Source organism: Neophocaena asiaeorientalis, unplaced genomic scaffold (genome assembly GCF_003031525.2).
Source record: "Neophocaena asiaeorientalis asiaeorientalis breed wild unplaced genomic scaffold, Neophocaena_asiaeorientalis_V1.1 scaffold31, whole genome shotgun sequence".
NCBI classification, from domain to species: domain Eukaryota; kingdom Metazoa; phylum Chordata; class Mammalia; order Artiodactyla; family Phocoenidae; genus Neophocaena; species Neophocaena asiaeorientalis.
The window spans coordinates 1,888,044-1,904,680 of NW_020175320.1; the positions used below are offsets into that span (position 1 = coordinate 1,888,044).

At 41.2% G+C, this 16,637-nt stretch overlaps 1 protein-coding gene across 3 annotated transcripts in view; it reads right to left on the reverse strand.

The window, feature by feature from the left end:
- The window catches only part of TET1 (tet methylcytosine dioxygenase 1), a 126,696-nt gene that overhangs the window by 90,365 nt on the left and 19,694 nt on the right, over window positions 1–16,637 (reverse strand). For 2 of the 3 annotated variants that reach the window (XM_024765577.1, XM_024765579.1), the window contains exon 2: window positions 6,393–6,446. The exons of the other annotated variant lie outside the window; for it this stretch is intronic. In XM_024765577.1, coding sequence (XP_024621345.1) covers window positions 6,393–6,446 — 54 coding nt within the window. The remainder of the gene's footprint in view (window positions 1–6,392; window positions 6,447–16,637) is intronic. 3 annotated transcript variants of the gene reach the window in all.

Below are 16,637 nucleotides of genomic sequence, written 5' to 3' on the forward strand. Positions count from 1 at the left end.
TTTTTAAATGGTGTTTGATTGATTGATTGATTGATTTAGGCTACGTTGGGTCTTCGTTGCTGTGCGTGGGCTTTCTCTAGTTGCAGCAAGCGGGGGCTACTCTTCGTTGCGGTGCATGGGCTTCTTACCGCGGTGGCTTCTCTTGTTGCAGAGCATGGGCTCTAGGCGCCCGGGCTTCAGTAGTTGTGGCACATTGGCTCAGTAGTTGTGACTCATGCGCTCTAGAGCGCAGGCTCAGTAGTTGTGGCACGTGGGCTTAGCTGTGCCGCAGCATGTGGCATCTTCCCGACCCAGGGCTCGAACCCATGTGCCCTGCATTGGCAGGTGGATTCTTAACCACTGCGCCACCAGGGAAGTTCCCTTGCCATTACATCTTTAAAAACATTTTTATGACACATTTTGAATATTGAAAGGCATTTCATTATAAAATTAATTATAACTTGAAAATGACTTAAGATACTAGTGAGATTTTAACAAAAATTTAACAGTTCTTACTTGGCTGTTTTTACCTATCTATTGATTTTTCTTTTTGCGGTATGCTGGCCTTTCCTGCTGCGGCACACAGGCTCCGGATGCGCAGGCTCAGCGGCCATGGCTCACGGGCCCAGCCGCTCCGCAGCATGTGGGATCTTCCCGGACACAGGGCACGAACCCGTGTCCCCTGCATCGGCAGACGGACTCTCAACCACTGCGCCACCAGGGAAGCCCCAGGGAAGCCCCAGGGAAGCCCCTGTCTATTGAGATGATATTCTAGCCAATAGATGGAGAGCTATACAATAAGCAAGGCAGACCTCAGAAAACAGTATGAATCTAGCACTATCAAAGCACAAACACATTATCAGATGAGCATAAGGATTCAAGACACAAAGCATATGTTCTTTTCTAAGCTAGGAAAAACTCAACAGACTTTTTTTGTAGCCTGAATGAAATTTTCTTCAAGCCTATTCACCCCACTTGGCTTCTATTCACTGATTCTCTGTTTGGGATCATTCCTAGAAATTACAAAATGGACATGAATTTTGAATCACTGGAAATGTTCGTGTTCCGATGATAAATGATTTGACTGTATGTGAGCTGACTTAGTGAGAACTCAGCCCTGAGTCTGAGTTCTCAGCCTGAACTCAGTCTCATCGTCCCTGGTCAAAATGCTATGTTACAATTTCTGGGTATGCAAAACAGAAGCCCCATGTGTGCCTTTGAGCGTGTGAATAAACACTGATGGATAAGCACTAGTCTCTGATAGTTTTTGCCAGCTTATGACATGAGGAAAATAAGGACCATGTGTTGAATCATAAGGCTAAATTATTAAATTTTATGACCACCCTATATTCTGAGATTATCTTCTTCCAATGTATATGTTTGTGGGGTTTTTTTTATTGTTGTTATTGTTTTGTTTATAAAGTTGGTATCCCTTTGTGGATGCTCTCACCACTCTGAATCTCCCCTGCCTCGCCCCCCCGACACACAACTGCCCCCATGGTCTGTTATATTCAGAAGTCTGGGATTCTTTGCCTGGGACTATGTAAGACTATCAAGGGACTTCCCTGGCGGTCCAGTGGTTAAGACTCCATGCTTCCACTGCAGGGGGTGCAGTTTTGATCCCTGGTCAGGAATTAAGATCCGCATGCTGCATAGTGCAGCCAAAAAAAAGACTATCAAATGGCTTTTTTCCCCCCTGAACAACCATCAAGCTCAGTATAGAATGTCACTAAAATTTGTAACATGTTGCCGCTATAAGTCATGGAATGTTACTTTATAACTAGCGTTAAGAAAAGTTTATCCTTTTACCAATGATTTCTTTAACTAACTGAAACAAAGTTGTAGATAAGTGTGCACAGAATAAAAATCTTTAGTAACCCTGTTACTTTCATTTCTTGTAGCTTAATGAGTTTTTAAGATAAACAGGGTAACTCAATTGTATCTAATTTGGTAGTTTTAAACCCTCACTAGTGTATGTAACAATTTACAAAAGAAGGGAATAGTTCTCAAAGATACCAAGTAAATTTCCCTAGGGGGTGTTTTCCCCGGTCTTGGCAAATTTTTTTTGTTTCTTTTTTTCCTTCAAAGTATATGCCACAATTTGTAATTTATTAATTTGTCTTTAATTTTTTTTGGCCTTTCCTCAGCAACATTTAATCTCCTTGAGGGCTGAAATCACTTTGGTCTTACACACCATTGTAGCCCAGCATTCAGTATGGGCTAAAAAAGTATTTATCGAATGTTAATAATACTGTTGTTCAAGAAACAACACATATTGAGCATTAACTGTGTGCCAGGCCATGAAGGTACTAAATATTTTGAATATCACTGTCATGTAAATCAAGACCACATATGAATGTGATTCATTTATGATTTGATTCTCCTTTTAAAACATTTCTAAAAGACTTACCACTATAGCTACACGCCAGTGTCCTGTCCTTCTCTCCTAGTGAAATATGTCTTATTTACCCCATCCCACCCCCTGTTCCCCCCAACAACCACTCATTCTACTTTTATCAGCATCATCAAGGAAGGAAGGAAACAGTGATGAACAGAGCTGCCGGCATAGAAGCTAGCAGGAAGATCACTTAGTTTTCTTTTTTTTTTTTTCATTTCTAAATCATTTGTAGACAGTGTCCTGGTTTAATATACACTGACATTTCTTCATATTTGTTCACCCAGTTCTTCCAAATAATACTTTGAAGATATTTTATAATCAAATAGCTAGAAAATGTTCCTTACCAGATAAGAAATTACAGAATGTATAAATGCAGTTCATTCTCAGGGATACCCACACTTTTTATTTTGACATGATTTTAGATTTTCAGGTAAGTTGCAAAAATAGTATAGAGTTCTTATATAAACTTCACCCAACCCTGTCCAGTGTTACTTTCTTACATAATCATGATTCTGGTACCATTTTTGACCCTACCATACTGCCCCTGTGGTCAGTAGTGATGCTGAATATATGTTTGGTTTGCCCTTCAGGTCCCCACTCCATCTTCTACACCCTCTTACATGACACAGGAGGCGGAACAAGATATATTTCATCATCAGTAGGCTCCCTTTTTCCTTTTGGCTTCTGATTGGGATCAACCAATGAAAGCAGCAGGAAACTGGATGGCAGAGTATTTATTTCCATACCCACCTCCCCATGACTTTCACTTCAAGAAAGATCCCATTATCAAAGGCCACACAAAAGCCCCTGCCCCTTCAGGCCTAGGAATGGCAATATCTCTCTGCTGTCACTAGTCCCGGGATGCTTTGTCATCCCTAGATTTAGATTTTTATGAACCCTGCCCACACCTTTTAAACAATCCCTTTATTAAATTCTCCCCAGTACTCCCAACTGACTGCGTAATCTGATTTTCTCTAGGGACAGGGAGTGACAACCTAACTGAAGTGATATTACCTTAAAATTACTTTCTCCCACCCCAAAACACAAAATAGTGATTATTTACATAAATGTTTCTACCAAGAGGACCTCCAAACCATGCCACTCACAAGTACAAGTTCATGAATCAAGGCCTGAAATCATCTCATACCTTCACCTTATTCAACAGTCAAGCAAACAATTATAGCACAGCTAACATGCTGCCATCTATGAAGACAGATCAACTCCAGTGATCAACAAGAGCGCCTGAGCAGGAACCTGGTCCTTCAGCCCCAGTGGGGGCAGGAGTTTGTGCTGAGCACCCCCACCCTCACCCCCATCATTTGGTGCCCATTCTGGCCATTAGAGTGCTTTGGACAGAAACCGTCATTTCAGCTCGGGGAAAACGCTCTCTGTAGTCTGGGATTTGAGATCACTATGTATAGTTTTAAACTTCGAATTGTAATAGAATGCATACAGGTTTTTGATATAGATAATAGATTGTTTAAAGATGAGAGGTGTGAGACACACCAGGCAATTTCAGCCCCACAACTGGATTCAGTATTTAGTTAGCAGGTTCAGAGTAGGATGAGACAAGCTTCAATTCTATTCCCAATTTCCTTAGTCAGACTCTTCATTTATCCAACTACCTCCCAATAGATGAAGATGAAAATGAGTCAGGATACCTATACGTAGCAGCCACCCTGACAAAGAGCAAGGGACCTAGGAGATGTGAAGATTTAAGAGGCCAGAGTCAAAGGAAGAAGAGTAGAAGTCTGGCACAATGCCAAAAGCAAAGAAAGAATTATGAAAGGAAACCAAGGTGTAACCTGTAGATTCCCATGACTGATCCCCTGGGTAGCAGCCAGCTGGAATGTTAAGTTCTCACCCATAAAATCCTAAATGGGAAGTTTTACTTTTCCTCCACCCTTCCTCCCAAAAGTTGGATTTAGCTTTCTTAACATCTCCTTCAGGGCTATATAATATTCTACACTTGCTCTAACTATATTTTACACATATCAAGCTAAAATCTGAAAGTATTTTAGCATTTCTCCTGTGGAGCAGAGAAACAAAGCTTTCTTTGAAAAGGAACAAAAAAAAATTATGCCCAACAGAAAATTAAAGAAAACATTTAAAAATGCCAACATCAGAAAAAAATTTTTTTTTTCCTTTTAGAGCATTTCTCTACTGTTGTACAACAACTGATAACTATAGACGAAGTGAGCAACAGTTTGGTTCTGCTTGCTGTGGCACCTGAATTTCAGCCATCCACAGGCACTTATTCCTTTTTAAAAGTCAGGGTCTATTGCCATGATTCAAAAAAGCAATACACAGTATATTTACTTCTGAAATTTATTTCAGGTGACAGGACACCCACAGACTAACAAAATAAACATAGAATTAAATAGTATTCCCAAAGTCCAAATCTACCTTGTAGGAAAGGCAGGTGATGATTTAGCTACCAAGATTAGTCCATGTTAGTTTGTCCATGCAGTCTCCATCCCTTTCTTCCATGCTGCTTTCCCACCCCACACCACCCCCACACACACAAATTTGAGAACCATTTATAACAGCAGGACTGGAACTATTTCTCACTTGAAGATTTTAAGACAAAACACCTGAGATGGTTACACCCAACACAGGAAGTGTAAAAAGAGATTGAGAAATATACTTAGGGATTTTAATGATATTCTTCTATAATTGGGGGAGGGGAAAGGATTAAAAGGGGGCAGGTGGATCAATATGCAGGAGAAAAACAGAGAAGGGTTTAATTTACCTTGAAAATAACCAGTATTCTATTTGTCCAGGCCCAGTGAGAATTTGTGCCAAGCAATCTCATTCATTTCACAGTGCCTGGCACATTGATGACTGTGTGGTAAATATTAAATAAATACTTGTTGGTTGATGAAAAATATACATGGCAATGCTGTATACACACAGGAAACAGAAACTTGAAGTGGTCAGACAAATTAGAAAGCAATGCAAGGTTTGGTTCTGCATGTCAATAGCATTTTCAAGGTACACAACTGGGGAAACAAATGAGGTTTTAAAATGTGCTATATCCATAGTTCAAACATGTTGTTCCTCTATGAGTGCCAAGACTTTATTTGCAGAAGAAAAGCTAAGATTAAGGTAAGATATTTTCAATTATATATACACAATATAATTTTAAAGACCAGTCATTTTATTGTTTAATATGTCTTCTTGAATTAAAAATGTTGACTGCTCAGGATAGTTACATTCATAAGAGCAATATACCACTTGAAACCTTTAACACATAAGCGCCTATTTGCTAAAGCTAGTCTTGAACTTTTAGTAATGTCATATGCTTTTAAATTAACCATTTAAAATACTATACAAAGCTCATAACACAGACTGCTAGCTTATAACTGAATTAGGTAACTACTAAATACTCATTAGGCAAACTACTGAAAATAAAGAAAACATACACATTCCTACAGCTCCATGAATGCCCAAATTAAAGATGATATAATGAGAATTTGGGATTAAGCAATTGTAATTTGGCTGTAAAACCTCAATGGCTTACACATTTTAAGCTGAACTAGAACCTCTAAGCACCTTTTCCTTTGGAAAAATCACACATTTTAAAATAGTGTCTAATGGAAGGTCCATTAAAATCACAATGGATCATAGCTGTCAACTTTAAATAGTGTCTTTCTCCTTAAGAGCTGAAGTTTACACACTGGTGCAACACCACAAATGCAGATGCTACAAATGGAGCTACAAAAAAAGCCACAAATTTTATTCACAACACTTGCATATAAAGTTTTCTTTCTGCAGACTCGTGTGGAGTTGAAAATAAAGGATGCTAATATGCATATTATGCAACGTATCAAAAAAAAAGAGAGAGAGAGAGAGAAAGAGAGAGAAAACACTTTAGTTTGAGTGAAAATTCATTTATCTACTGAAAATCTGGGAGAATTTACATCTACTGTACTCCAAATTTACCCCTAAGTGACAGAAAAATACTATATGAAATGGAAAAATATTAAATATGAGTTAATCAATAGCTGATTACCTTTAAAACTTTGGGCTTCTTTTCCCTCTGGGGCCTCTTGTTTTCCTTTATAACCTAAAAAAAATCAAATTGCAAAATGAGCCTCCATATAAGAGAAAAAAAATTAGCTCCCACCTCCCCCCCAAAAAATTTTTGGCTATTCTCTATAAAACTACTTATACCATCTAAAATCATCAACATGTTTGCGAGACAGAACCTAAAGAGCTTATGTAAAATGTACACTTCAAAAGTCACTGAAAAAAAGCCTTGCATAAAGATGAAGTAGGGAAATACCCTTTTTTCCCCTTAAAGTCTGTCTTAATTAGCCTCTGCATTCTTCACAGCGAAGCCCACGAGGTAGCCATCTTGCTTGCTTCTGCAGAGGAAGCCTCTACAGTTGAACAGTTCTGCAAACTGCTTTTTGGTATTATTATCATGGTGTTTAAAGGCAGCCCTGGCCTGCCAGCACTGTAGACGTGCTGGGCATGCCTTTTGCAAAAACAGCCCCACAAAGAGTGCAGCCAATGGCAATGCAGAGCTTAGCAACTCCAAAGTGATCTTCTCTGCCTAGCCTTCCTAGACAAAGGATCTCCTGTGCGGCTCCGCTCTCACCACAGGACACAGGCAGCCACAAGCTGCGACATGGAGTTCGCTGCAGAGGATCTGGTCGCGCCGAAATCACAGGAGGCTTCAGCAAAAACAATGCACACAAATCCCCCAGGTCTCCACCATCGGATCGATGGCGGATTCTCCCTGATTAGTAACCTCTTGGCGGCTCCGAGGGCAGGTCTGCGCGGGGGGAGAGGTGCGCGGTCCTATCTTTAACGTACAGGAGATATAACTGAGCTGATGGGGGCATTTGGGCTTGCTGAAACTCTGGAAGGTATTGTGCATTTTTACTTTATAAGGCAAGGCTAAATATTGGCGATATTTAAGGCAGGGAGGTTATGTGAGGACAGTGTAGGCTCAGCTGTTGGGCTGCGTGTCTCATTCCTCGGGAACCACACCTCTCTGCTGCAGGCGCTTTGCCCAGAAACACAGCAATTTGATTTCTGTCAATAAATGTCCAATGATAAAGGCGGATTAAAAAAAATAATAAAGCCACTTAAAAGGGAAAGGACAGGATGAGGGCAAGGAGAGGTGGAGGAGTTTTCAAAATGCACTTGCCACTCTGAGTGGCTGGAGGTTTTAAAAAGATTTCTCTCTCTTGCTCTGGACATTTCTGATGACCTTCATTTCCCAAAGAAATCCATCCCTTCCAGAAGGCGGATTCATAACTTTGGGACAGAAGAAGCACCTCTGGCTCCTCTGCCTCCCAGGATCATCAACTGTCACTGAGCATCTCTCCGCAGAGCTGCCAAGCAAGTCCCCACGTGGAGCCTGTCTGTGCACGGGCTGATGGACAGACACAGCCACTCACTTCCCAGGGATTGGGAGCTGAGCCAGAGGTGGAACAAGCAACCAGCCACACTCAACACACCTGAATTGCCCCCATGCCCAGTGGGTGGTAAGCACTGGGAGAGCTGGGCACCACAGTTAGAACTTGCCAGACCCTGGGAATGACAGAGCCAGAGGAGTTTAGCCCCTCCCTTCAGCTTCCTGGACAAGGAACAGGGGCAGTAGACGAAGAACCAGGACAGCTGTTTGAGCTGGCAGGTCTCAAGGTCACTGCCAAAATGCAGTGCAGAGGCCAGTCACAGTCCCATCACAGCCACCTTGACAGCTGCACAGATCTTGGGAAGACAGCCTCAGCTCCATCTTCACAGGGCCAAAGTTTCAGCAGCACATTTGGGGGATTGGCAGGAGGGCCTCACTGGCTGCTCAGCCAAAGATTGGTTTTCCACTTGCAGTTGGATTCAGAACAGATTCCCACAACCAGAAATCGGGAACAGAGAGAGGGCCGGAAAGCCTGTATTTCATCACCCTTGATTCCTAGCCTTTCAGTCTGCCACAAAAGCACGCTTTTCTTGTTGGAATGGGAAGTCCAACATGCATTGTTTCCCCACTTTAAACTACCTCTCCCCCACCCACCCACTTTCAAAATTTTTAACAAATGTAAGCAGCAAGCAAAACCAGTGGATTTTGACCTAACCACGTCCACCACGGCAACATGAAGCACACTGAGCCCACGCTAAGAAGCTCTCTGTGGGGAATGAAGCAACCGTGAAATGAATGGGTAGGAAAATAGGACCAAATACAAGATTTGAAAATGAGTGCTAAACCTTCTAACCCTACATTTCTTTCTCTTTGGAGATTTTTGTGTGTGTAGTAAAACATACATAACATAAAATTTTCCATTTTAACCATTTTAAAGTGTACAATTTAGTAGCATTAAGTATATCCACAATGTTGTGCAAGTATCACCACTTTACATTTCCAGAACTTTTTCATTATTCCAAACAGAAACTCTGTACTCATTAAACAGTAACTTCCCGCTCCCGTGCGCACTTCTGTTCTACTTTCCGAGTCTATAAATTTGCCTGCTCTAGGTACCTCATATAAGTAGTATCACACAATGTTTGTTCTTTTACGTCTGGCTTATTTCACTTAGCATAATGTTTTCAAGGTTCATCCATGTTGTAAGATGTATTAAGAATTTCATTCTTTTTTAAGGCTGAATAACAACATTTTGTTACCCATTCTTCTGTTGATACACTTTTGGGTCATTTCTCCCTTTTGACTATTGTGAATAATACTGCTATGAACATGGGTATACAGGTATCTATTTGAGTCCCTGCATTCAATTCATTTGAGTATATACCTGGGAGTAGAATTGCTGGGTCATATGACAACTCTGTTTAATTTTTTGAGGAACCACCAAACCATTTTCTGCAGCCAAACTATTTCTTACCATTTTACATTCCCATCAGCAATGCACACAAGGGTAGCCCTACATTTCTTAAAGTGTCTTCCATTTCAATTACAGGTTATGCCTCTCCCCTTGAATAGCCGAATAACATTTTTAAAAAGCATCAACATTTTCCCAGGTTGATTGTTCACAATTTAGTAAAATGGCCATGATATATTAAGATATAATTATAGGGGACTTCCCTGGCCGTTAAGCGGTTAAGACTCCGTGCTTCCAGTGCAGAGGATGCGGGTTTGATCCCTGGTTGGGGAACTATGATCCCATGTGCCGTGTGGCGAAAAAATAAAAAAGATATAATTATATATTTTAAATCATTTTATTACCTGTGTGATCCATATGTTTGCCTCAATAAAATAAAATCAGGATCAGAGTGTTAGGTCTACTGAATATCCACACTGGTGAGAGGTCCATTTTTTAAAGCCCCATGGACAGGCGTTTTCACTGTATGGGATACTCATGAAACCACACAACATCGCACTTGGCAACCTAAGCAAACATCGAAGGTCTATGTTTAGTGTTCTGTAAAATGAGTTAATAATAAAGCCAAAGCTCATCCCAGCTAAATGGGGGTTAATGGAAGTGACCAGAACTAACATTAACTCCAAATATCCAACTGATACTACACCATGAAGATCTATACTTGTTTGAACACAGAGTAGATTGGTAACGTCAATTAGTTGTGACCATCTGTTCTAAATCCTATACCTAGCGATTTATTCATCTCAGCTCAAGGCTTAGGTGACATGAACTTTGATGGAGAAAATAATCAGAAATTACTAGCAGAGAAAGTGGAGGTCGAGAGCCATTCCCATTATCCTTCTTTTTTTTTTTTTTGCGGTATGCGGGCCTCTCACTGATGGGGCCTCTCCCTTTGCGGAGCACAGGCTCCGGACGCACGGGCCTAGCGGCCATGGCTCACGGGCCTATCTGCTCCGCGGCATGTGGGATCTTCCCAGACCGGGGCACGAACCCATGTCCCCTGCATCGGCAGGCGGACTCTCAACCACTGCGCCACCAGGGAAGCCCTCCATTGTCTTATTATTTAGGGCAAAATGCATACAACTAGATCCAGTTGAATGAATGACAAGTTGAGAAACTAAGACACATTGCGTTGTAGTCCAACCTATTCAGAACTTATTTTTGTCATTTAAATCTATTTGTTTTTCCCTACAAGGAACCATTATTAAGTTGCATGAGTTACTTAATTTTGTGTTAGGTTTTTTCAAATATTACAAAATGAGATCTATCTCTTTTCTCTTAAAAGTCACATGATTACAGAGCTAAAAAAAGAACATCAGAGAAAATTTAGGTCATAGATAAACTGAGGTCCAAAGAGGTAAAATTACTTAACTCACGTTACACAGCAAGTTAAAACCTGAACTTGAGCCTGAATCTAACCATTTACATTGCTCTCTCTATAATTCCTCTTCATTACTCAACAATAGAATTGGCAAATATCCCAAAATAACCTTAAAAGAACCATCTTCACACACAAAAAAAGGGACTTCCTTGGCGGTCCAGTGGTTAAGACTCCACGCTTCTACTGCAGGGGGCACGGGTTCAGTCCCTGGTCAGGAACTAAGATCCCACATGCCGTGTGATGCGGCCAAAAACAAAACAAAAACAAAAAACACTTCAAAACCACACCCTTAGTTATAAAAATATTGAATCACTATGTTGTACACCTGAAACTAATATAATCCTGTAAATCAACAATACTTCCCAAAAAAGCCCCTCACATGCATCGTTTTTAGGCTACAACAACCACTCAAGAAGATTAGTATTTTTTTCCTAATATTTGTTTATTTATTTATTTGGCTGCACCGGGTCCTACTTGCGGCACGTGGGCGTTGCGGCATGTGGGATCTTTAGTTGCGGCATGTGGGATCTAGTTCCCTGACCAGGGATGGAACCCGAGACTGGAGCGAGGAATCTTAGCCACTGGACCACAGGGAAGTCCAAAGATTAGTGGTTTTTTTTTTGCGGTACACGGGCCTCTCACTGCAGTGGCCTCTCCCGTTGCGGAGCACAGGCTCCGGACGCGCAGGCCCAGTGGCCATGGCTCACGGGCCCAGCCGCTCCGCGGCACGTGGCATCTTCCCGGACCAGGGCACGAACCCGCGTCCCCTGCATCGGCAGGCAGACTCTCAACCACTGCGCCACCAGGGAAGCCCCAGTATTTTTTAAATTAATTAATTAATATATATTTTTGGCTGTGTTGGGTCTTCGTTGCTTCGTGTGGGCTTTCTCTAGTTGCGGCGAGCGGGGTCTACTCTTTGTTGCGGTGTGCAGGCTTCTCATTGCAGTGGCTTCTCTTGTTGCAGAGCACAGGCTCTAGGCACACAGGTTTCAGTAGTTGTGGCTCGCAGGCTCTAGAGTGCCGGCTCAGTAGTTGTGGCACACGGGTTTAGTTTCTCCGTGACATGTGGGATCTCGCTGGACCAAGGCTTGAACCCGTGCCCCCTTAATTGGCAGGCAGATTCTCAACCACTGCGCCACCAGGGAAGCCCTAGGTGTATTTTTTAAAAGATAGTATTGTGTGCCCTCAGAGATAAATTTATGAATAATTTCAAAATCCTACTTCTCTTTCTAAACATAAGCAATTCTGCACCCACAAGAAACTAGACATACAAATACTGCCTAGGAGGAGTCTTCTTCTAAATTAATCTCGAGTTATTTACTATTCCTCAGAATTGATACCTGCGCAGCACAAAATCCTTCCAGTATAAGCCACACTCTCGCCTCCCATGAAATCCTCCTATATGTCTCCTCTTATTTACTGTTGGAGACATAGCTTTCGCTGTGATACTTGGTTAAGATATTCCAAGTACCACCTTTTTGTAAACTTCCAATCAATAAGAATAACAAAAAAAAAGGCGGTTCATACTTTAACAATTCTAATGGAGATCTTAAAGTTAGTTTAATTTTATGTCGTGTGAGACATAGGAACCTGAAAGGTTAACACAGGAGATCTCAGTTTTTAATCGTGAGTGATTTGAGTCGATCCCCTGGCACAGCCTTTCCCTGGCTTCCCTCCCCCACTTCCTTCCCTGAGGCTTATCTGCAGTAATGCTTTTTCCCTCTAAGGGGCCTGGTCTACCAAGTATCCAACTCTATTCTCTCTAGCAGTCCTGCTTACGGCTGGTAAAAATAACTGCTCTTCAATAGCAAGAACTAAGGAACAAGTAAGCAAGCAGTGATCTTCAGCAGCTGCCAAGTGAGAACAGTTGACAATGAGGTGAACCATAGATAATGCCAGAGACTAAATGGGGCTAAAATATCACCTCTCCCCAATTTCTTTTCAACAATTCGTAGTACTAACTTGAAACTGACAAGTCTACTCCCTCTATTACAGTCTAGATCCATAATTTGAACAGCGAAATCCAATAACAGCATCTATGGCTTTTTGTCAAAAACAAATCACAAAGGATGCTGCAATTTAGAAAATATTTCCCCTTTTGTGAATGATATATTGAATGCTTCTTATTATTCCTAGTCTGTCCTGTGTATTTTACAATTAATGTTATTCTTTTTTTTTTTAAAGGAAGTTCTGTACCTTCGGGCTCCTTCTCTATGTTATTCATGCAAGAGAGCTGACTCTAGAGAGCATTGTACCCTCAGTTTTTTGTGTTTTATTTATTTATTTTTTATTTTTGGCTGCATTGGGTCTTCGTTGCTGCACGCAGGCTTTCTCTCACTGCAGCGAGTGGGGGCTACTCTTCGTTGTGGTGCGCGGGCGTCTCATTGTGGTGGCTTCTCTTACTGCAGAGCACGGGCTCTAGGCGCGCGGGCTCAGTAGTTGTGGCTCCCAGGCTCTAGAGCGCAGGCTCAGTCACTGTGGTACACAGGCTTAGTTGTTCCGCGGCATGTGGGATCTTCCCGGACCAGGGCTCGAACCCGTGTCCCCTGCAATGGCAGGCAGATTCTTAACCACTGCGCCACCAGGGAAGTCCAATACCCTCAGTTTTTGATCTAATAGCAAAATCCTAAAACTGTCTTGTTTCACTGAGAAGCTCAAAGCATTTACACACATAAAACTTCTTTCAGAGAAAGTTAGACCTACGTGTCACCTAAGTTTAGCAAAATCAAGCCAATTTGTTAATTCATGTTTTTACAATGAAATTCCCCCATTTAATAACCAAAAACTTAAAACAATAGTGTTGTTTTAAAACAAGTGTTGGGCACTTTCAATATGCAGACATGGTGCTGGGCTCCCCACTCCCCACTGGACCGTACCATCTCAGGAGAGACAGAAACAGATAATTATTATGAAGTAGTATAGAAAAGGGATGAGCCCAGAAATCTATGCAAGTCCAGAGAAGGCTTCCCAGAGGAACTGACATTTATTTCCACTGTAAGTAGGAGTTGGTTAAACATAGAGGGACAGAAGAAAAGTATGTGCCCCAGATGGAGGTAAAAACATACACAAGGACACTGGGAGCACTGTGACTATTGACAGTCACACTATAGGGAGAAATGCATATAAATAGATAGCTACAACATGGGCATTAATGCGGGTCATTGAGAATGCATATGAAGAGATGTAATCAGCCTTAATTCTCTACCATTCTGGTTTGAAATGTTTCTGTTCCATCCTTCAACTTTCCATAATTGGTCCTTTCAAAAGACAACGATACCCCTGTTAAGTTGTTCATCACAAACAGCTACCTTTTCAAGAGAACTAAGGAGAGGTGACTGGTTTATCCTAGGTCTGAAACCTTTGTATTTTAGCTAGAAAAAACTCTCATGTAACTAAGTCTCCTAATCAGAGTAAAGCAATATTTTGAGAATAAGTGTATGTAGGTTTTTGTTGAGATGAGATCAGTTACTCAGGAAGGGTTAACCTCTTTAGTTTTTGAACTAATTTACTCGAGTCCCACACAATCTATGGAGAAGCAAGATTTGCCTGCCAAGAAATGTTACTCTTTCAGCTGGGTAACTCTGGTTGTACTGGAGAGATGCTTCTGATGTTCGGAGAAAGGGATGCCCTTCTTTTGTTCATTCCAGAAATAGAACAGAGAACACCAGCTATATTCGAGGCACTGCCTAACACCTGTGGAATCTCTGACAATGAATAACTTTTCCATTGAGCTTAACTCAGGTAGAGAGAAAAAACAAAAAACTTGACATGAAGCCCACAATATTTATAATTATAGAATGCCTAAAATTAATTTTTTCTAAAGTCTGTTTGACTTTCTTGATATCCAAATACTTATTCAGTGGGTACATTAGCTCTTGTTTAAACTAAAATAAATAAACAGTCCTTGATATTCTTACTAGAGACTTTTTTTTTTGGCCGCAGATCATGTGGGATCTTAGTTCCCCAACCAGGGGTTGACCAGGGATGGGACCCGTGCCGCCTGCAGTGGAAGCATAGAGTCTTAACCACTGGACCTCCAGCGAAGTCCTAGAGACATTTCTTCTAACTTGAGATTACCATTTCATTGTCTGAGGGGATCATTTTGAGCTTTTGCAATGTAAAGCCCTTTAGGAATAACTTGTGGGATCAAGAGGAGATATATTTGTCGGAGCAAGAAAACAAAAAAGTTATTTTCCCCACAGTCCACCTTAGAAATCAACAAGTATGGAGCTCAAGGTTATACCCGTGTTAACTGTGCAGATTTAAATGAAAAACTTGCCTATCTTTATCAGGAATGTTTTAGCCTAAACGATTATAATGGCGTTTCCATAGATACTCTTAATGACTAGTTAAGAAAATGCAATTTTCCCCCAAATCTGTTTGATTTACCTGAGTTCCAAACACTTATTCAAAGTGTACATTAGCTCTTGCTGTTTAAAATAAATGGTTCTTAATGTTTTTACTAGATATTTATAAACTGTGAATTGATATTTTCCTTGCTCATAACAACAGTTCTTTCATGCACATCATTTGAGAATAAGTCAAACTGCATTCACTGATGCTGTGATTGTGTCCAACTTCATGAATATATACCATATTTTTATAAGGCTACTTTTGCTAATCATCATCATAAATGAAGCATTAGTGGGTTTGGGGAGGGGGTGGTGGGGATGAAGGACCACTATACCTAACAATTCTCTTAATCATAACTATGTATGTGATAAATGAAAATTAATTTAGATTTTTTGAAAAGAAAGTATTATTTCCTCATGGCTTGTCCACCTTAAGATGTTACATCAAACAATATCAAAATATGATCTTATACAAGATCAGTATGTCCTTGGTGGGATCCAAATCCCAATGATGCTTATTAACTATGGGACCCGGAGTAAGAGAACCCCCCATAGACTCAGTGAGGGACAAAGCTGACTTTAGGGTTAAATGCTGTAATGGCTATGAAAAAAGCTTCTGGTATGGCAGCTGACTTGCAGGTGGTTCCACTACAGCAACGGAGAATGATGGCTGTCACATGAACATGCACAAATAAACAAGCTATTAAGCAATTAAAACTCATTTAAGGGCTTCCCTGGTGGTGCAGTGGTTGAGAGTCCGCCTGCCGATGCAGGGGACATGGGTTCGTGCCCCGGTCTGGGAAGATCCCACATGCCGCGGAGCGGCTGGGCCCGTGAGCCATGGCCGCTGAGCCTGCGCATCCGGAGCCTGTGCTCCGCAATGGGAGAGGCCACAACAGTGAGAGGCCCGCGTACCGCAAAAAAATAATAATAATAAAAAAAGAAAAGATTCTTTTTTCTTTTAATTTTTATTGAAGTATAGTTGACTTACAATGTTGTGTTAGTTTCTTTCTTTTTTTTTTTTGGCTGTGCCGTGTGGCATGTAAGATCTTAGTTCACCCACCAGGGATCGACCCTGTGCCCCCTGCATTGGGAGCATGGAGTCTTAACCACTGGACCTCCAGGGAAGTCCCTAGGGAGCTTTTTTTTGGTGTGTTAGTTTCTGGTGTACAGCAAAATGATTCAGTTGCATGTATATATGCACATATATATATTCTTTTTCAGATTCTTTCCCATCATGGGTTATTACAAGATACTGAATATAGTTTCCTGTGCTATATAGTTTCCTTGTTAAAATTCTATTACAACATTTCTTTCAAAGTTTCAAAAGTCTAAAAGATAGCAGCAATCACCTTAGCAGGGCTATCCTTAACCAGTCCACGTTTTGGTCCCACTTCTCTCTATCCTCCAGGTTCTTCATATTTGGCTTCTTCCCCTTGCTCAGAAACATGGTGGTTAATTTTATTTATTTATTTATTATTTTGGCCATGCCACGCCACTTGTGGGATTTTAGTTCCCTGACCAGGGATCGAACCCTGGCCCTCGGTAGCTGAAGTGTTGAGTCCCAACTAATGGACCTCCAGGAAATTGCCAGGAACATGGTGCTTTAAATGAGCACTTACCATCAAAGCCAAGGGCTCTAATCCAAGATCAACTGTGTAGTCTTAGACAAGTTACTTGGCCTG